This window comes from Panthera leo, chromosome D4, assembly GCF_018350215.1.
Source record: "Panthera leo isolate Ple1 chromosome D4, P.leo_Ple1_pat1.1, whole genome shotgun sequence".
Taxonomy (NCBI): Eukaryota; Metazoa; Chordata; class Mammalia; order Carnivora; family Felidae; genus Panthera; species Panthera leo.
Window position 1 is genome coordinate 79,981,522 of NC_056691.1, and position 18,634 is coordinate 80,000,155.

Here is an 18,634-nt window from a genome sequence, read left to right on the forward strand (position 1 = left end):
ATTTAACTGCTGCACCAGCTACTCTGAGAGAGAGAGGAAGATCTATGAGACAATTAGAAAGCAACTCTATCATCACTATAGAGAATGGCTATGGTGGTGACCTATTTCTTTTAAGTTAAGACTCTGCGAAGTAAATGTGTGTTAATTTAACCAGTTTGCTTTACTCCTATAAAGAGCAAAAGCTGGGTGTGCCTACAGATCTTTTCATCTGGTCTACATCAATTAGCTAGAATGAGAAAATGTAGCAGATCCTGGATCACTTCATCATAACCTCTGAAAACAACATGAGAACTTTGGAGCACCTAGACTTTCTATTTTCTCTTTTAATTCTCTTCTTGATCTGGGAATTTTCTCCAACAATCCACCTGTTAAAAAACAGAGAGAGAGAGAACATACCTCAGAATAAATGCTTCCATCAGATTATCTAAATTACCAGTTCACAGAATGGACTGTGTATATTTTATCAGAGATCTGTTCTATTTCCCACAACAATTCTGATCTGTATACCCGTAAAACAGAGATGTATAAGAGCAGAGTAAGCATATTTTTTGGTAGCACTATTATTATTTGTTCTTTGCTAAAGTATGACCTCAAGAAGCTCAAACATAATAAGACAGAAAGCATCAAATACACACATTTTTAAGGTGTTTGTTCATCTGTTTAAAACACTTAGTGAGTGCCTTTTGTCTCCCAGTTAGGAAACAACAAAAATCAGTAAAATCCTGTCCCTATCCTGGATATCACAAAAATCTAAAGACACGAAATATGGTGGCACAAAAACAGACACTCAGATCAATGGAACAGAATAGAGAGCCCAGAAATGGACCCACAAACGTATGGCCAACGAATCTTTGACAAAGCAGGAAAGAATATCCAATGGAATAAAGACAGTCTATTCAACAAGTAGTGCTGGGAAAACTGGACAGTGACGTGCAGAAGAATGAACCTAGACTACTTTCTTACACCATACACAAAAATAAACTCAAAATGGATGAAAGACCTACATGTAAGGAAGCCATCAAAATCCTCGAGGAGAAAGCAGGCAAAAACCTCTTTGATCTTGGCCGCAGCAACTTTTTACACAACATGTCTCCAGAGGCAAGGGAAACAAAAGCAAAAATGAACTATTGGGACCTCATCAAAATAAAAAGTTTCTGTACAGCAAAGAAAACAATCAGCAAAACTAAAAGGCAACCAACAGAATGGGAGAAGATATTTGCAAACTACATATCAGATAAAGGGTTAGTATCCAAAATCTATAAAGAACTTACAAACTCAACACCCAAAAAACAAATAATCCAGTGAAGAAATGGGCAAAAGACACAAATAGACACTTCTCCAAAGAAGACATCCAGATGGCCAACTGACACATGAAAAAATGCTCCACATCACTCATCATCAGGGAAATACAAATCAAAACCACAACGAGATACCACCTCACATCTGTCAGAATGGCTAACGTTAACAACTCAGGCAACAACAGATGTTGGTGAGGATGTGGAGAAAGAAGATCTTTTTTGCATTGTTGGTGGGAATGCAAGCTGGTGCAGCCACTCTGGAAAACACTATGGAGGTTCCTCAAAAAATTAAAAATAGAACTACCCTAGAACCCAGCAATTGCACTACTAGGTATTTATCCAAGGGATACAGGGATGCTGTTTTGAAGGGGCACATGCACCCCAATGTTTATAGCAGCACTATCAACAATACCCAATGTATGTAAAGAGCCCAAATGTCCATCGATGTATGAATGGATAAAGAAGGTGTGGTATATATACACAATGGAGTATTACTCGGCAATCAAAAAGAATGAAATCTTGCCATTTGCAACTATGTGGATGGAACTAGATGGTATTATGCTAAGCAAAATTAGTCACTCAGAGAAAGACAAACATCATATGACTTCACTCATATGAGGACTTTAAGACACAGAACAGATGAACATAAGGGAAGGGAAGCAGAAATAATATAAAAACAAGGAGGGGGACAAAACATAAGAGACTTAAATATGGAGAACAAACAGAGGGTTACTGGAGGGGTTGTGGGAGGGGGGAAGGGCTAAGTGGGTAAGGGGCATTAAGGAATCTACTCCTGAAATCATTGTTGCACTATATGTTAACTAATTGATATAAATTTAAAAAATAAAATTAAAATTAAAAAAGAATGAAAAAAGAAAGACATGAAATTAGGGTTTCATTCTATTAATATTATAAAGTCAGACTGAGTATAAAGGGATTGTTAGGTGCTGAATTCAGTTTTCCTCCACAAATTCATATGTTAAAGTCCTAACCCCCGTACCTCAAAATATCTGGAGATGAGGTTGTTAAAGAGGTAATTAAAGTTAAATTAGGTCATTGGGTGGGCCTTAATCCAATATGGGGTGGGTCCTTATAAGAAGAGATTAGAACACAGATACACACAGAAGAAAGACTGTGTGAGGACTCAGGGAGAAAGTGGCCATCTGTAAGCCAAGGAGAGAAGGCTTAGAAGAAATCTATCTTACTGACACCTTGACCTTGAACTTCTAGTCTCTAAAAACTGTGGGGAAACAGTTTCTGTTGTTTAACCCACCCGGTCTGTACTACTTTGTTTTGGCAACCCTAGCAAATTAGCACAGGGGGAGAGGTCATTCTCCAAGGCCAGCTTGGGAGTGGGGTTGGAAGAAAAGGTGAAGCTTGAGCTTTTATGGCAAATGATAGGAGAAAGGCATGCCAGGAAGTGGTTTGACAGAACAAGACCCCCTCTAAGGTGCTCCCCAAGAAGACAAGTGAGGTCTGATCACAGGGGCCTAAAGCAATGCAAGAAAGGAAAAGATCCAGAAGCAGTTTGATCTGACCTAAGACAGACTCTCTTCCTTAGAGGGACGTGGATGCTGGTGGGGGGGGGGGGGTTCATGCAGAGTGCTGACAAGCTTATCAGAAATGTGTTGTGGGAGTAAAGGATGGAAAAAGATATCCCATGCAAATGGTAATCAAAAGAGAGCAAGGGCGGGGCGCCTGGGTGGCGCAGTCGGTTAAGCGTCCGACTTCAGCCAGGTCACGATCTTGCGGTCCGTGAGTTCGAGCCCCGCGTCAGGCTCTGGGCTGATGGCTCGGAGCCTGGAGCCTGTTTCCGATTCTGTGTCTCCCTCTCTCTCTACCCCTCCCCCGTTCATGCTCTGTCTCTCTCTGTCCCAAAAGTAAATAAAAAACGTTGGAAAAAAAAAAAAAATTAAAAGAGAGCAAGGGCAGCTATACTTAGACAAAATAGACTAAGTCAAAATTGTCACAAGAGACAAAGAAGGATATTATATAACGATAAATAAAGTCAATCTACAGGAATATATAACAACTAAAGATGCATCTAACATCAGAACACCTAAATATATAAAGCAAATATTGACAGAACTGAAGGGAGAAGTAGGCAGCAATATAGTAATAGGAGGAGACTTCAGTATCACACTTTCAATAATGGGTAGAACATCCAGACAGAATATCAATAAGGAAACAGAGGACTTAAACAACACTATAGACTAAATAGACCTAACAAACATATACAGAGCATTCTAACCAACAACAGCAGAATATATATTAATCTCAAAGGCACACAATCCTTGTCCAGAATAGATCATATGTTAGGTCACAAAATAAGTTTTAACAAATTTAAGAAGACTGAAATTATACCAAGTATCTTTTATGACCACAATGGAATGAAACTAGAAATCAACAACAGAAGGAAAATTGGAAAATTCACAAGTATGTGCAAATTAAACAGCATACTCTTGAACAACCATTAGGTCAAAGAAGAAATCAAAAAGGAAATTAGATAATACTTCAAGAAATAAAAACAAAAATTCAACATGCCAAAACTTATAGGATGCAGCAAAAGCAGTACTAAGAGGGAAGTTCATAGCAATAAATGCCTAATTTAAGAAAGAAGACAGATCTCAAATAAACAACCTAATGTTACACCTCAAAGAACTAGAAAAAGACCAAACCAAATCCAAAGTCAGTAAAAAAAAAAAAAAAAAAAGAAAGAAAAAAAAAGAAAATAACAAAGATTACAGCAGAAATAAATGAAATATTAAAAAAAAAATCAATGAAACTAAGACTTGGTATTTTGAAAAGATAAACAAAATTGGCAAACCTTTAGCTAGCCTAACTAAGAAAAAAAGAAGACCCAGATAAGTAAAATCAGAAATGAAAAAGGAGACATTACAACTGAGGCCACAGAAATAAAAAGGATCATAAGAGACTACTATGAACAGTTACACGCTAACAAACTGGATAACTCAGAAGAAATTAAATGGATAAATTCCTAGAAACATAAAACCTACCAAGATTAAATCATGAATAAACAGAAGGACCAAAAAACCCTATAACTAGTACAAATTTTGGGTCAATAATCAAAAACCTCCCTGAAACCAAAAGTCCAGACCAGATGGCTTTACTGGTAAATTCTACCAAACATGTAAAGATAAATTAATTCCAATCCTTCTCAAACTCTTCTCAAAATTAAATAGGAAGGACACTTCCAAACTCATTTAATGAGGCCGAAATTACCATGATACCAAAGACAAAGACACCAACAAGAAAATAAAATTCCTTGATGAATATAAGTACAAAAATCCTCAACAAAATACTAGCAAATAGAATCCAACAGCATAGGAAAAGGCTCAAACACCATGACTAAGTGGGATTTATACCTGGGATGTAAGGGTGGTTCAACATATGAAAATCAATTAATGTGATACACAGTGATGCACCACATTAACAAATAAAGAAATAAAAGCTACACAATTGTCTCAATAGATACAGAAAAAGCATTTGACAAAATTCATCATTCTTTCATGATAAAAAAGTCTCAACAAACTGGGAATAGAAGGAAAGTACCTGAACATAATAAGGGCCATATATAAAAAGCCCACAGGTAACATCATACTAACATCATACTCAATGGTAAAAAACTGAAAAGGGGGCACCTGGGTGGCTCAGTCGGTTGAGTGTCTGACTTTGGCTCAGGTCATGATCTCACAGCTCGTGACTTCGAGCCCCTTGTCGGGCTCTGTGCCGACAGCTCAGAGCCTGGAGCCTGCTTTGGATTCTGTGTTTCCTTCTCTCTCTGCCCCTAACCCACTCACATTCTGTCTCTGTCTCTCTCGAAAACAAATAAACATTAAAAAAAAAAAAAAAAAAAAAAAACTTAAAAGCATATCCTTTAAGATCAGGAACAAGATAATGATTCCTACTCTCCATCATTTCGATTTAACATACTGCTGGAAGTTCTAGCCAGAGTGATTAGGCAAGAAAAAAAAAGGCATTGAAACCATAAAGGAAGAAGTAAAATTGTCCTTGTTTGCAGATAAAATGGTTATATATATAGAAAAAAAACTGCATAAAAAACTATTACACTAATAAATTTATTCAGTAAAGTTGCAGGATAAAAAAAATCTACATAATCAGTGGTGTTTCTATACAGTAACAATGAACTATCCAAAGATGAAATTATGAAAACAATTTAATTTACAATAGTACCTCTCCATAAAAACCTTAAGAATAAACCTAGTTAAGGAGGTGAAATATATGCTTGCTGAAAGCTACAAACACTGATGAAAGAAATGAAAGAAGACACAAACAAGTGGAAAGACATCCCATGTTCACAGACAAGAAGACTTAATATTGTTAAAATGTTTGTACTACCAAAAATGATCTACAGATTAGATGCAATCTATCAAAATCCCAATGGCATTTTTTTTATAGAAACAGAAAAAGCAATTCTATAGTTCATATGGAAGCACAAAAGACCATGAATAGCCAAATCAATCCTGAGAAAGGAGAATAAAGCTGGAGGTATCACACTTTCTGATTTCAAGCGATATTACAAAGCTACAGTAATCAAACAGTATGATCCCAATATAAAGACAGACATGCAGACCAATGGAACAGAATAGAGAGCCCAAAACCAAATTCATGCATATATGGTCAACTGATGTTCAATAAGAGTGCCAAGAGTACACAATGGAGAAAGAAGTTCTCTAACAAATGGTGTTGGGGAAATAGGATGTCCACATGCAAAAAAATAAAATTGGGCCCTTGTTTGATACCATATACAAAAATCAACTCAAAATGAATACAGATGTAAATGTAGGATTTACAACCCCAAAATTCCTAGAAGAAAACATACGGGAAAAGCTTCATGACATTGGTTATAACAATGATTTCATGGATATGATATCAAAAGCACAGCAACACCATTTGCAATGACATGCAAGGAGCTAGAGTGTATTATGCTAACCGAAATAAGTCAGAGGAAGACAAATACCGTATGATTTCACTCATATGTGGAATTTAAGAAACAAAATAGATGAACATTTGGGAGGGGGGCAAGAAAGAGAGAGAGGGAAACAAACCATAACAGGCTTTTAACAATAGAGAACAAACTGAGGGTTGATGGAGGGAGGTGGGTGGAAGATGGGCTAGATGGGTGATGGGTATTGAGGGCACTTGTTATGATGAACACTGGGTGTTGTATGTAAGTGATGAATCACTGGATTCTACTGCTGAAACCAGTATTGCACTGTATGTTAACTAGAATTTAAATAAAAATTTGAAGAAAAAAAATATTTCTGAGGAGCTACAAAATAAAAATAAAACAACAAAAGAACAGCAACAGAAACGATAAACAGGTAGAATCTCATCAAACTAAAAAGCACAGCAAAGGAAGCAACTAACAGAGTGAACAGGCAACCTAGGAAAGGGAAGAAAATATTTGCAAACTATATATGTGATAAAAGGTTAATCTCCAAAATACATAAAGAACTCCTACAACTCAATAGCAAAAAAACCTAATAACCCAATTGAAAAGTGGGTTAAGGACTCCAAAAGACATTTCTCCAAAGAAGATATACAAATGGCCAACAGGTATATGAAAAAGTACTCAATGTTACTAATCAGAGAAATGCAAATCAAAACCACAATGAGAAATCACATCTGTCAAACTGGGTATGATGAAAAAAAAAAGATAAATGTTGGCAAGAATGTGGAGAAACTTGAACCCTTACACACTGTTGGTGGGAATGCAAAGTAAGGCAGTGAAAAACAGTATAGAAGTTCTTCAAAAAATAAAAATAGAACTACCATATGATCCAGCAATCCCACTTCTAGATACTTATTATCTAAGAAGAACTGAAATCAGGATCTCAAAGAGATACTAGCACTCCTGTGTTCATTGTAACACCCATTCACAAAAGCCAAGGTATAGAAACAACTTACATGTCCATTAACAGAGGAATGAATAAAGAGTATGTATGTATAGTATTCCATTGTGTGTATGTATGTTACACACACATTATATACATATACACACACACAACATACATGTGTGCGTATGTATACATGTAATACTATTTAGCCTTAAAAGAGAAGAAAATTCTGCAATATGCACTAACATGGATGAACCTTGAAGATATTAAGCTAAATGAAATAAGCCAGTCACAGAAAGGCAACCAGCATGGTTCCACTTATATGAGCTATCTAAAATAGCCAAGTTCATAGAATCAAAGAGTGGAATGGTGGTTGCCAAGCGCTGGGGGAGGAGACAATAGGGAGTCACTAATCAAAAGGAATAAAGTTTCAGTTAAGCAAGACAAATAAGCTCTAGAGATCTGCTGTACAACACTGTACCTATAGTCAACAATAATGTATTTAACACCTCACTTAATTTGTTAGTAGGGTAGATCTCATGTTCGGAGTTTTACCACAATAATATAATTTTTTTTTTTTTAGTTAAAAAAATTACGCAGTGGAACAGGGAGGATTTGGAGGGAAAATTAGTATGGGTCCAGGAAAAGAGGTGTATTTTCATAACAAGAATATTCAGGTTAGTTGGTTGAAAACAGTTCATTACCATCTTGTTGGGAGTCATCTCCATTTGCATTGGTGAGGACAGTGAGTCCTGCTAAGTCAAACACTTCAGCATTATTCCTGCCACCACTTCCTCCACAGTCCTGGCCAGTTTTATCAAAAGATTGCAGTATCTGTTGAGAAAGGAAATCATTCCCCACCCCCCAAGAAAAACAGTTAGTGGCCATTATGAGGAATTCTTGAATTGGGGATAATGTTAGTTGTAAGTCTCTCACTTATTAAATGTTAAAATCTAGTTCCCTGGTTTTCCCAAACCCTACTGCATTTCACTGGGTTTCACTTCTTGAATATATACTATCAAAATTCATTCAGTATAACTTTGATATGGAAGTTCTTAGGAAACAGCTTACATTCTCCCTTCTTAGAGCTTTGTACAGTACATTGAATTAATAAAATATCCTTTGCACAAATGTATGAGTGAATGAATGAGTAAACAAAACATTCACTACCTCTCATGGTCCTTTTCCAGCTCTAAATTTTGAGGGGGATCAGACCCCATGTTTTGCTGCTCTACCCAACATAGGGCAGAGCATTAAAATCGGTTGGGGATACCCAACGAATTATTTTTGATGACGAGGGTTGGCTCCTCTGAAGAGTTTGTGACCATGACCCGAGTGGCCCCTGAGAGTGGCTGGGGAAGGGGCAGGAGCAGACAAAACAACTGTTCATGGCCACAGTGTTCATGTGTAGCCACAAAGTCTCCCCCCACCCCCTGTTTTTCTGCTCCCCTCTCCATACCTCTTCATTGACTTTAATATATTCAATTCACCAAACCCCAGCATTTTTATTCATATCCCTGCCCTGGAGTAAGAAATTTAATTTTATAGATTTGCTTAAAAGGTATCCACACACACGTGCTGCTGAGAGTCAATAATGTTATTTTTAAAAAATGGTTTAGTAAACAAGATGATGTCATCAGTCTCTGAAAGGAAGCTAGTTTGGAATTGATTGCATCTGAAGGTTTCTGAATGTGGATCTAATTACATTTTAGTTTATTCCCAGAGAAAACTGCATTTTAGCATTTAACTGAAGATATTCCCAAATAAAGTGTGTTCATATAAAACAAAATAAATTGGAGAGTAAATTAACTGGATAATTATCCTTTATATGTCTAAAAGAATAACCAAAATGGGTAACTCAGATCAAACAAGTTCACTCGATTATATCCTGTGCTGGGATTCTACTCAGGTCACAAGAAACCTAATCTGTGACTTAGTTTTCCTCATTCATAACACAGGAACTCCACTAATAAGGACTCAATACATTTTAAATATCTTTATTGTTGGTTTTTATCTCATAGGATTGTTGTAAATATTCAATGGTATAATAAATTAAAAGGTCTTACAATAATACTCAGCATATAGTGTTCAATGAATGTTAGCTGCTGGTATTACTATCCTTAAATTTAGCTGAGAAGATAGACATTGGTGCAACCATATTTTTTTCCTTTATTTTTCTCCCATGAGTGACCCACAGAACAACGAGAGAACCATGGTGGCCACCTGGCCCCGAGCCATGTAATAACATGTAACGACATGTAACAACAGGAATGACAGCATTTATTCTACTTAACTCTTTCCATGTTATTTTTGCTTCTTTCTTGGATGCTATTTATAGCACGGCTCACTGATGATAACGCTACCCACGATTCTGACTGAGTTTCCATAGTGAGAGATACAGTTTCGCCTGGAGAATATATATCTTTATTTGGAGACAGATAGATCTAAAATGAATTGAAAAAAAAAAAAAAAGTATCTCAAGGTGAAATTAAACAGTTACTCAGGATGACCTCAGGCTAGGGAGAGTCTCTGTGGCTCACCTGAAGCTGGTTGCTACATTTTTCTTCAATATTTAGACAGACTGAGTCAGATACTAATTCTGTTATCTGCTGTCCTGTGACAATGTAATATACCAGGAGACGGGCTGTAGGAACCATGTGCTGAGTCACAGAAAGGTTTAAAAGCTGGTAAGATGAACCTGGGAGTTTCTTCTCTGTGCCAAAGTGTATGATTTTGCCCTTAGATGAAATCTAAAAATACATAACAACAAACATCTATCAAAGTGGGCTTAAAGTTGGACTAGTAATTAGGCAGTGATTAAAAAAAAAAAAAAGAATTACTATCTCTTGGGCATCTACTATGCATTAGGTATATATAGATGGACATATTTAATCCTCACAATTGTATGTTGTGATTTTATTTATTAGCCCATTTAGAAGTTGTAGAAATTGAAGCTCAGAGATGTAAACTGCCCCATTATCTTAAAAGGTTCCTCTCTCAGAATTGATAAGGTTATTGCTTACTCCAACAAATGGCTTAGTAAACAAGATGATGTCATCAGTCACTGAAAATAAGATAGGTTGGAACTATTTGCTTCTAAAGGTTTGTTTTTGAACATGGATTTATCCAGGAAGTGAACTCTGATCTTCCTGACTCAATGTCATGTAAAAGACCCATGTCTTTTTCAATATATCATGCTGCTATCCTTGCTAGTTTGTATTTTAAACAGCAGTGAGCAATGCCTGGAATCACTATATCTGTTCTTGAGCACAGGACTTAAATTCTTCCCTTTGTAAATAGGGCATGTTCTTAAGGAATGTTAGCAAGGCCTAGCAATCTAAAACGTGGTAATGCTCTGGTTGGTCATGAAACATTGCTGAGGTCACTGACTAGTCTGGGGACTGAATGAAGGCTGTGATCAACCCTTGGCATCATGCTGTGCAGAGAATATCAGTCCAAGATTCAGAAGACCTTGAACAAAATCCTAAACATACCACTAAAAACTTGTGCATATGGCAGGTCATTTGACCTCTCCAATTGGTTCCATTGTTCACTGAGCTCAAAGAAGTGTTGTGAGCTCTGTTATGAGGATGTTTGTGAACGTACTTTACAGATTATAAAGTGCTATGTAAGTTCATCCATTCATTCACTAAATATCAATTGGGTACTACTTTGTGTCACGTAAGAAATCATTTAAAGGATTATTTGCATAAGTAAAGAAAATGTTGCAAGCAGGGGTCTGGGTGAATGTAAGATATTATTGAGCTTACCAAGTAATTGTAGTGTGTAATCTTGTCAACATATGGACTTTTAGGGGTAATAGTTATGCTCAGATGTTCTCCCACAAGCAAACTCTTGTGACTGTCTGTCCAGCTAAGGGAAAGGAAACTTTGGCTATGTGATGAGTAGGCCACAGCTTGATAGTCATTGCTGGCCTGATATTCTTCTGGAATGTCTGGATCATCAGTTCTGACCTAAAAAGACAGTGTCAAAAAAAGTACAACACTGAGGCTTAACGTGATGATGATGATGAAGATGGTAAATGTTAACACTTTTCTAGTACCCATTTACTGCCAGGTCTGGCTTTTAGCGCTTGACATGTGTGAATGTATCCATATACCTTATACATCTCTCAAGTTTCACAACATCTTATGAAAAGGCAAATTAGTATTCTACTGCCTTAACATCATGGTAAGCCACATTATCAAGAGATTACAGAAAAGGATGTTAATTTTAAAAATAATAAAGTTAACTATGAAAATCTAGGCTATTGTAGAAGAGTGCAGTGAAGTCAAAGAAAAGATCTTAGATCTAAAGTTGGCTCTCTTTCTTAAATGACATGCCAGCTTACTGACTCATTTCCTTCTGCCACAGGTTGGCAGGAACTAGGAATTTGGAGAGGGGGAAAATATGGGAAGGGATGTAGCAATAATTCTTTTTATAAAATTTTTTAATATTTATTTTTGAGAGAGAGAGAGAGAGAGAGAGAGAGAGAGTGAGAAAGTGAGTGCAAGTGAGTTGGGGAGGGGCAGAGAGAGAGGGAGACACAGAATCTGAAGCAGGCTCCAGGCTCTGAGTTGTCATCACAGAGCCGGACATGGGGCCCGAACCCATGAACCGTGAGATCAATAATTCTTAAAAGCTAATAGAGATATTGGTTGTGAATGGAAATGGTGGTAAATAATCTCAATTCTTAGGAGAGTAAACAAGATCTGTTCTTGAGGGTAAAGTTCAGGGTCACAGGGCACTCTTATAAATATATGTGCCATGCTGTGCCAGTTCTTGAACAAGAGATTACAACCACTTATGTTTTCCATGAAGCTGAAGAATTAGATGTCATTTGCTGGGGAAGGTAATTTGATAACAAGTGTAAAGGAAAAATGGTTCATGCTATTAGAGGAAAGGGAGACTATAACATTTGGCCCTTGTTTAGGTTTGGAAATAGATATACATTCAGCCAATCAATGTTTAGTGGTCCCTAACATGTGTCAGGAACTATGCTAGTTGTTGGGGACACAACGGTGAACAATATAGACATAGCTCTTGCCCTTAAGAAATTTGAAAACTTGAGGCATTCAGAGAGTAAAGGATACCTACCCTGATTAGCACAGGGTACTTAGAGAAGGCTTCTTGCAGGACACGATTTAAAAGCTGACCCCCAAATAAGTAGGAGCAAGGGAATCAGAGAAATGGGGTTGGAGAGTCCAGGTAGGGTTACAAAGGGCTTGTGGCAACAGAGCACTGGGTGTTAGGGGGCTGCAAACTTTCCAGTGAAGCTGGAGTTTGAGGAGCCATAGGAACAGTGGCAAGCAATGAGTTTGGAGAAGGCAGCAAGGATGAGGTCAATTGAGGTCCTATTTGTGTCTCAGAAAGATCACTCCACCCCCTTTGCCTCAGTAAGGAGAGTGGGAGGAGAGCGAGGAACTGGTTTGCTGTGGGGCCATTCTCTGAACAGGGCACTGGGAGGAGGTCTAGGTTTGAGATTGGTAGTGGTCCTCAGTTTTAGACAAAGCAATGTTTAGCTTCTTTGAAATATCCAAGAAAAAAAATATGGTGAAAATGGTGTCTGTAGGAATCTTGTAGGATGAGTCTTCAGCACAAGGTATGAGAGCAGATGGAACGACAGAGGAAATAGGTCAAATAAAAAATGTGTCACATAAGAAGAAAGGAAGGTCTGGATAGAACCCTAAGGATCACTTCCACTTAGAGGGCAAACTAAGGATTATTAGTCCAAAATGGAGTCTATAAAGAAGGAAGCAAAGAAGAAAAATAAGAAAGAAGAAAATGTGGCATCACAGAGGCCATAACATTGTTTAAAGAAAAAGACAATTGTCAATCACACCAAATGTCTTAGAGATGGAAGAAAGACAAGAACTAAAAACTATCCAGTGGTCATAGCAAATGGCTGATGGATATCTTTGGTGAGAGCAGTTTCAATGATATGGTGGGGGCAGAAGCCAGATCTCAGCAGCCTGAGGAGGTATGGAACGGGGAGAAGAATGTAGGTTGTTCTTTAGCAGAATTAGCATGGGAACTGAGGGAGAGATGATAGCTGGAAATACTGGACAAGAGAAGACTGTATTCTTGTATCCTCCTGGCAATTCTTTTTCTAAATTTTCTAGATTTTAGTAGTATTTTGTTTAGCATAAGAAAAAATTATTTCCTAATTACAAAATTGACAGATTCACACCCTTTATGGAATGTTCAGTACACTACATGTTATTGCCTGTGCCTATAAGTCAAATGTCTGAGTTGTTCACTAGATTTATGCATAAAATCTCACGTATCTTTCCTGTGTACTCACTATGACACAGACTGAGGCGACATTTGAAAATACAACAAATGAGAATTCAGCTCACATTAAACTCCAGCGTTGTCACATCAGAGGGAATGTTAACCACAAATGAAGCTACTCCATCATTGTAATTTGTTGTGCTTTTTATTGGATCCAGTTCTCTCTTCTCCTGAGTTTTACCAACTGTTTTTGCTTTCAAGATTACCGCAATCCCTCCTACGAAATGGGTAGAGGCATCCTTCACCTGTACCTGTTGACCAAATCCATTTCATTGGTTGACATTGATTCTTTACAAAAAGAAAACCCCCAAAATAATCCCCTCCTTCAGTCCCAAGCACAAACTTTGTAGGATTTAATTCAGCAAATGTGGTTCTCTTAAGGTCATGTTTTAACCACTCCAGGCATATATGATATGAATTACATTCAATCAGTGTACAGTTATTGAACATTTAATAAGAACAGAGCACATCTCCATGTGCCCCATAAGCCATGGGTTGGAAGAAATTATTACCATGTCTGGATCAAGACCATTGTTTTCCTCACAGCATTCGTCATTGCCTTGTCTATTCCTCACCCTCTATTCATGTGTCTGTACTGAAGGTCACAGAGAAGCAAGATCTATCAGACATCCTTTTCCTCTGTCCTCCCACAGACCATAAAATCCACCATATTAGATTTTCTAATCATCTAACCTTGATGCAGTATTGAATTCCAGGCTTCAGGAAAAGAGGAGTAGCAACCAAATCCAGTGTGTAAGGTAAGAGGACGTATTTGATATCAGTCATTTTGGTTTCTTGGAAGAATGTACCTAAGGTAATAAAGTGTGTCACTTAGAATTTGGCAAGTTCTACATTGTAGTACATAGACCTGCACGGGTACCCACTCCATCCCTCTGCATTTCTTTATTTGGATAAGGACAAGCTATCCATTCATTCCTTGGTCATTTCACACACAGTTATTAACCCAAGTCTCGATGAATGTTATGGTCGCCCTAGAAGAACCTGGCCACTCCATGACCAGTAAAGCACAGTTTGCAGGAGGTTGGGAAGACGCCCATTCACCAGTTTCAGATACAGTGTTCTCCTGTTCCAGACCACTTGTCAGATTATTTATCCCATTTTTAACTTAAAAATAACTGAGCAGGGCCTCATGCCCTCAAGGAGTCAATAATCCTGTTAGAAGAGGCACTCACATGTAAAGTGGATGGTTCTCATTTCCAAGGCAACATCCAAACAAGTACCAGGTAGTATGGTATAAGATATGTGTAAAATGTTTAATAATAGGTAAGCAAGCACACAAATGACTCAGGGATGCTTTCATAATGTGAATAATTGTTGCAAGTAAAATTTTCTGGTACCATCATTCTATTCTTTTTAAAACATAAAAGTCTATCCTTAGCATGTGGGAGTAGGGCGTCATCACTTTCATGAGCATTTCCCTTGCACAGAGCTGGTGGACATGTATTTTGGTGGAGCTCATCTGGCAAAGGCACTTCCCCAAAATGCACCAATAATAAGCTGCAGATTTCTATCCAAACTTTGTAACAAGAACTGTGAGAAATGAATTTGATAGATTAATTTAAGAACTCACCTGTACTTTCTTGTACTTCCACAAAAATATTAAGATACTTGTTATTTAAATCTTCTAGACTTTTATATGACAGTTTCTTAATTGCCCTTGAAGTATTAAAATTAATTTGTGCAACTCCATCAATCAGCTGATTTTTTAAGGGGAACAAAAAGGTAGAAGTTATAATATTAGAGAAGAATTCATTGAGAGGGAATAACAAATTCTGCTTTTACCAGCCTGCAAAATCTTCACCTGACAATGACATTGTAGTTACAACTTGTGGTAATACAAAGTATAAGCTTGATTCTGTACTTACAACTGATTAATATTCAGGTCATTTCTTTCAAGCCTGAAGCTTCAGGTCATATTGCAGGATCAGAGATGGAACATCTCTGATTTGACATCACGTCTCATCCTATTCAGAATCTGAGGCTAGAATTTGGGTATTACTGTCTATCTGATGGAACCTTCTCTAGATTGAAGACAAATATCTCGGTAGCTTATCTGCTTTCACCAGTGGAACTTCTCAAAGCCCGAAGTTCTATTGGTTTTGTTTTGTTCTCTTCTGTTTAATTCCGTGGACTCTTGAGGGTGAAAGCCCACTTTCAGTCTCCATGTGCTGGTGAACTGCCTCAGTTCTCCATGACTGTGAAGGTAGCTCAATCTCTCTTTACCTCTGTCTTCTGTGTTGCTTCATGCATCATTTCTTTTCCACTCCCATGTAAATCTTCTCTTATCCCAAAAAAGACAGAAACTTTAGCCTCTGTTACATTCTCATTATAAGAATATCTGTCAAAAAGGAATATAATTAATTGCTTTTTGATAAAGCAGTTATAGTAATGACATACAGATAAAATGCGAAATTTGCTTTGTACTCTTGAACTGTGTACACAGTAGTACATCTCATTGTTACACTCTGCAGGTGCAGGGGAAAGTAAGTGTTTTTATTTCTATTGACAGATGATGAAATTGGTTCCCAGGGGGATAAAACAAACTTGCTCAACTTCCCATGGTTTTAAATTCACAGCAAGTTCATGGAGAAGTGAGCTTAGGACCTAGGTCTCTTTGTAAAGAGCCACCCTTCTTCCATGACTGTGGCATGGTGTGGCAACAACAGGGAGCCACTCCCCAGTGCTCCTTTTAGCCAAAGGGGCAATATCACATCCAACCTGGAGGCGTGTCATTTTCAGTTTAGCCCAATATTTGCCTTTGAGTCCATGAAAAACACAAACTTTCCCTATTTAAATATAAAACAGGCAAGTCTGTGTTCTCATTAGCTCATCTGCCAAGTATGACTTCTGAGCATTTTCAATCTGTTCTAGAACTGCTTTTGATAATTAAGTTGTATGATCAATTAATATTAATGAGGTCATGAATATAAAGAACTGAATGGTTTTTATATCATATTTTTAATACCTAACCAGTTATAGTCATCCGAATAGTCACCATGACTTCAATCTTTAGGGTTCTTTGCTTACAAGACTGTAGAATAACTACAAGACTGAACTCAGCCAATATACTTCAGGCAATTCTCCTTGAATCCACTTCCCACAGCTATTAGATATTATTAATCACAGTATTTTTTACATTGAACCTCAAAGTCTTTTTCAACATAGGACCTCAGGCAAGCACTACTAATCAGTCAATTTTGACTCTTGAAATTAAAGCTGTTTCACATTCAGGGGCTACATTAATCTGAAAATAGTTATTTTCTTACCTAGCTTTTATAGTAATCTTGAAGTCCTCAAAATTTTTATGGCTAATGAAGTAATTTTCTGGTTCTACTAAGATAAAGAAGTGTGGTTTCACTGAATGTAAATCTAGGCAAAAAAAAAAAAAAAAAGATATACAGTTTAAACTATGTTTCAAACAAGAAACTTTTCGGTACAATGGGACTTAACAGTATCAGTCACACAGCCATCCTTCTTTATGACAATCATCAAGCTTCTGAAGCTTCTTTATACTCAAATCAGGGATCAATCTCATCTTTCTGCTCTAGCAGTGATGCCCTTATTAAAGCACATGTGTTGCTATCAAAGTATGAGCTCCATGAAGACAAGCCCTGATCTTGTTAACCTGTATAAACCTTTGCCCCAAGTGCCTTTCATATAGGGTTTGATAAATGTTTATTAAATTGGAAATACTTTGCTCCTTTAGCATCTAGCGTTTGACTCTTCTTTTCCATTCAGTGTCCAAAATGTAAGTGTAAATCTTCAACTCTCAGGAAAGGCATCTTCTAGTTATTAGCTTTAGAAAATAACTTTCTTACAAAAATGAGAATTAGAACAAAGGGAAGTTTTAGACCGTGCAGCTCTTTGAGGCTATAACTCACAAAGAATCCTTTTTGACTGCTTACAGGACTATGTCTTTCACTTCTGCCCATTCAAGGAGTAACGTTAGGTTTCACAATCCTACTTATGCACTGCTCTGCAGACTGCTTAACCCAAAAGGAGAAGCTGCCTTTCAGAGACAAGGGAGACTTGGCTCCATGGTGACCAGGACAAATTGGGAGGGGCTGGCTGCAGAAGGGCAAGGCAAGTGTCTCACGTTCTGCCTGCCCTTTTTTTTGTTGTTGTTGTTGTTGTTAATTTACTTTGAGAGAGAGTGAGAGAGTATGCATGAGCAGGAGAAGCTCAGAGAGAGAAGGAGAAAGAATCGCAAGCAGCATGGAGTCTGACACAGGGCTGGAACACACAAACCATGAGATCATGACCTGAGCCAAGATCAAGAGTGGGAAGGTCAACCAAGTGACCCACCCAGGCTCCCACTGGCTGCTTTTTTGTGTCAGAGAAAAATGCCCTCTGGTAGTGAAAAGATAGAGCAAGGACTTTGTAAATATGAACAGCGTCTAAGAGTGTCAACAAAGCAATTTTAAAGTTCAGTTTAATTGCTTCAGAGGATATTCTGTTGCTGTGGTTTTAGCATGTTTAATAATTCAAATTTTTACATGGGATTGCTCTTCTCTCCTAATTATAAATACCTTTCTGTCTCCTCATCAACCTGGTAAGCAGAGAACATGGTTTAAGTAGTTGAGTAAGAAATTTATAGTCAATGAAACCAAGAGTTGTTTTTTTGAAAAAATAAACAAAATTGATAAACCTCTAGCCAGGCTTCTCAAAAAGAAAAGGGAGATGACCCAAATAGATAAAATCATGAATGAAAATGGAATTATTACAACCAATCCCTCAGAAATATAAGCAATTATCAGGGAATACTATGAAAAATTATATGCCAACAAACTGGACAACCTGGAAGAAATGGACAAATTCCTAAACACCCACACACTTCAAAAACTCAAACAGAAAGAAATAGAAAGCTTGAACAGACCCATAACTAGTGAAGAAATTGAATCGGTTATCAAAAATCTCCCAACAAATAAGAGTCCAGGACCAGATGGCTTCCCAGGGGAATTCTACCAGACATTTAAGGCAGAGATAATACCTATCCTTCTCAAGCTATTCCAAAAAATAGAAAGGGAAGGAAAACTTCCAGACTCATTCTATGAAGCCAGCATTACTTTGATTCCTAAACCAGACAGAGACCCAGTAAAGAAAGAGAACTACAGGCCAATATCCCTGATGAATATGGAT

The 18,634-nt window shown here is 37.4% G+C and overlaps 1 protein-coding gene across 6 annotated transcripts in view; it reads right to left on the reverse strand.

Annotated features, from left to right (window-relative positions):
- The window catches only part of LOC122204766 (complement C5-like), a 57,085-nt gene that overhangs the window by 12,950 nt on the left and 25,501 nt on the right, over positions 1-18,634 (reverse strand). For all 6 annotated transcript variants that reach the window (XM_042912449.1, XM_042912448.1, XM_042912447.1 and 3 more), the window contains 10 exons: positions 16,762-16,864; positions 15,719-15,833; positions 15,066-15,192; positions 14,168-14,283; positions 13,540-13,725; positions 10,951-11,154; positions 9,721-9,930; positions 9,475-9,624; positions 7,885-8,014; positions 303-365 (listed from right to left, as the gene is read on the reverse strand). In XM_042912449.1, coding sequence (XP_042768383.1) covers positions 303-365; positions 7,885-8,014; positions 9,475-9,624; positions 9,721-9,930; positions 10,951-11,154; positions 13,540-13,725; positions 14,168-14,283; positions 15,066-15,192; positions 15,719-15,833; positions 16,762-16,864 — 1,404 coding nt within the window. The remainder of the gene's footprint in view (positions 1-302; positions 366-7,884; positions 8,015-9,474; positions 9,625-9,720; positions 9,931-10,950; positions 11,155-13,539; positions 13,726-14,167; positions 14,284-15,065; positions 15,193-15,718; positions 15,834-16,761; positions 16,865-18,634) is intronic.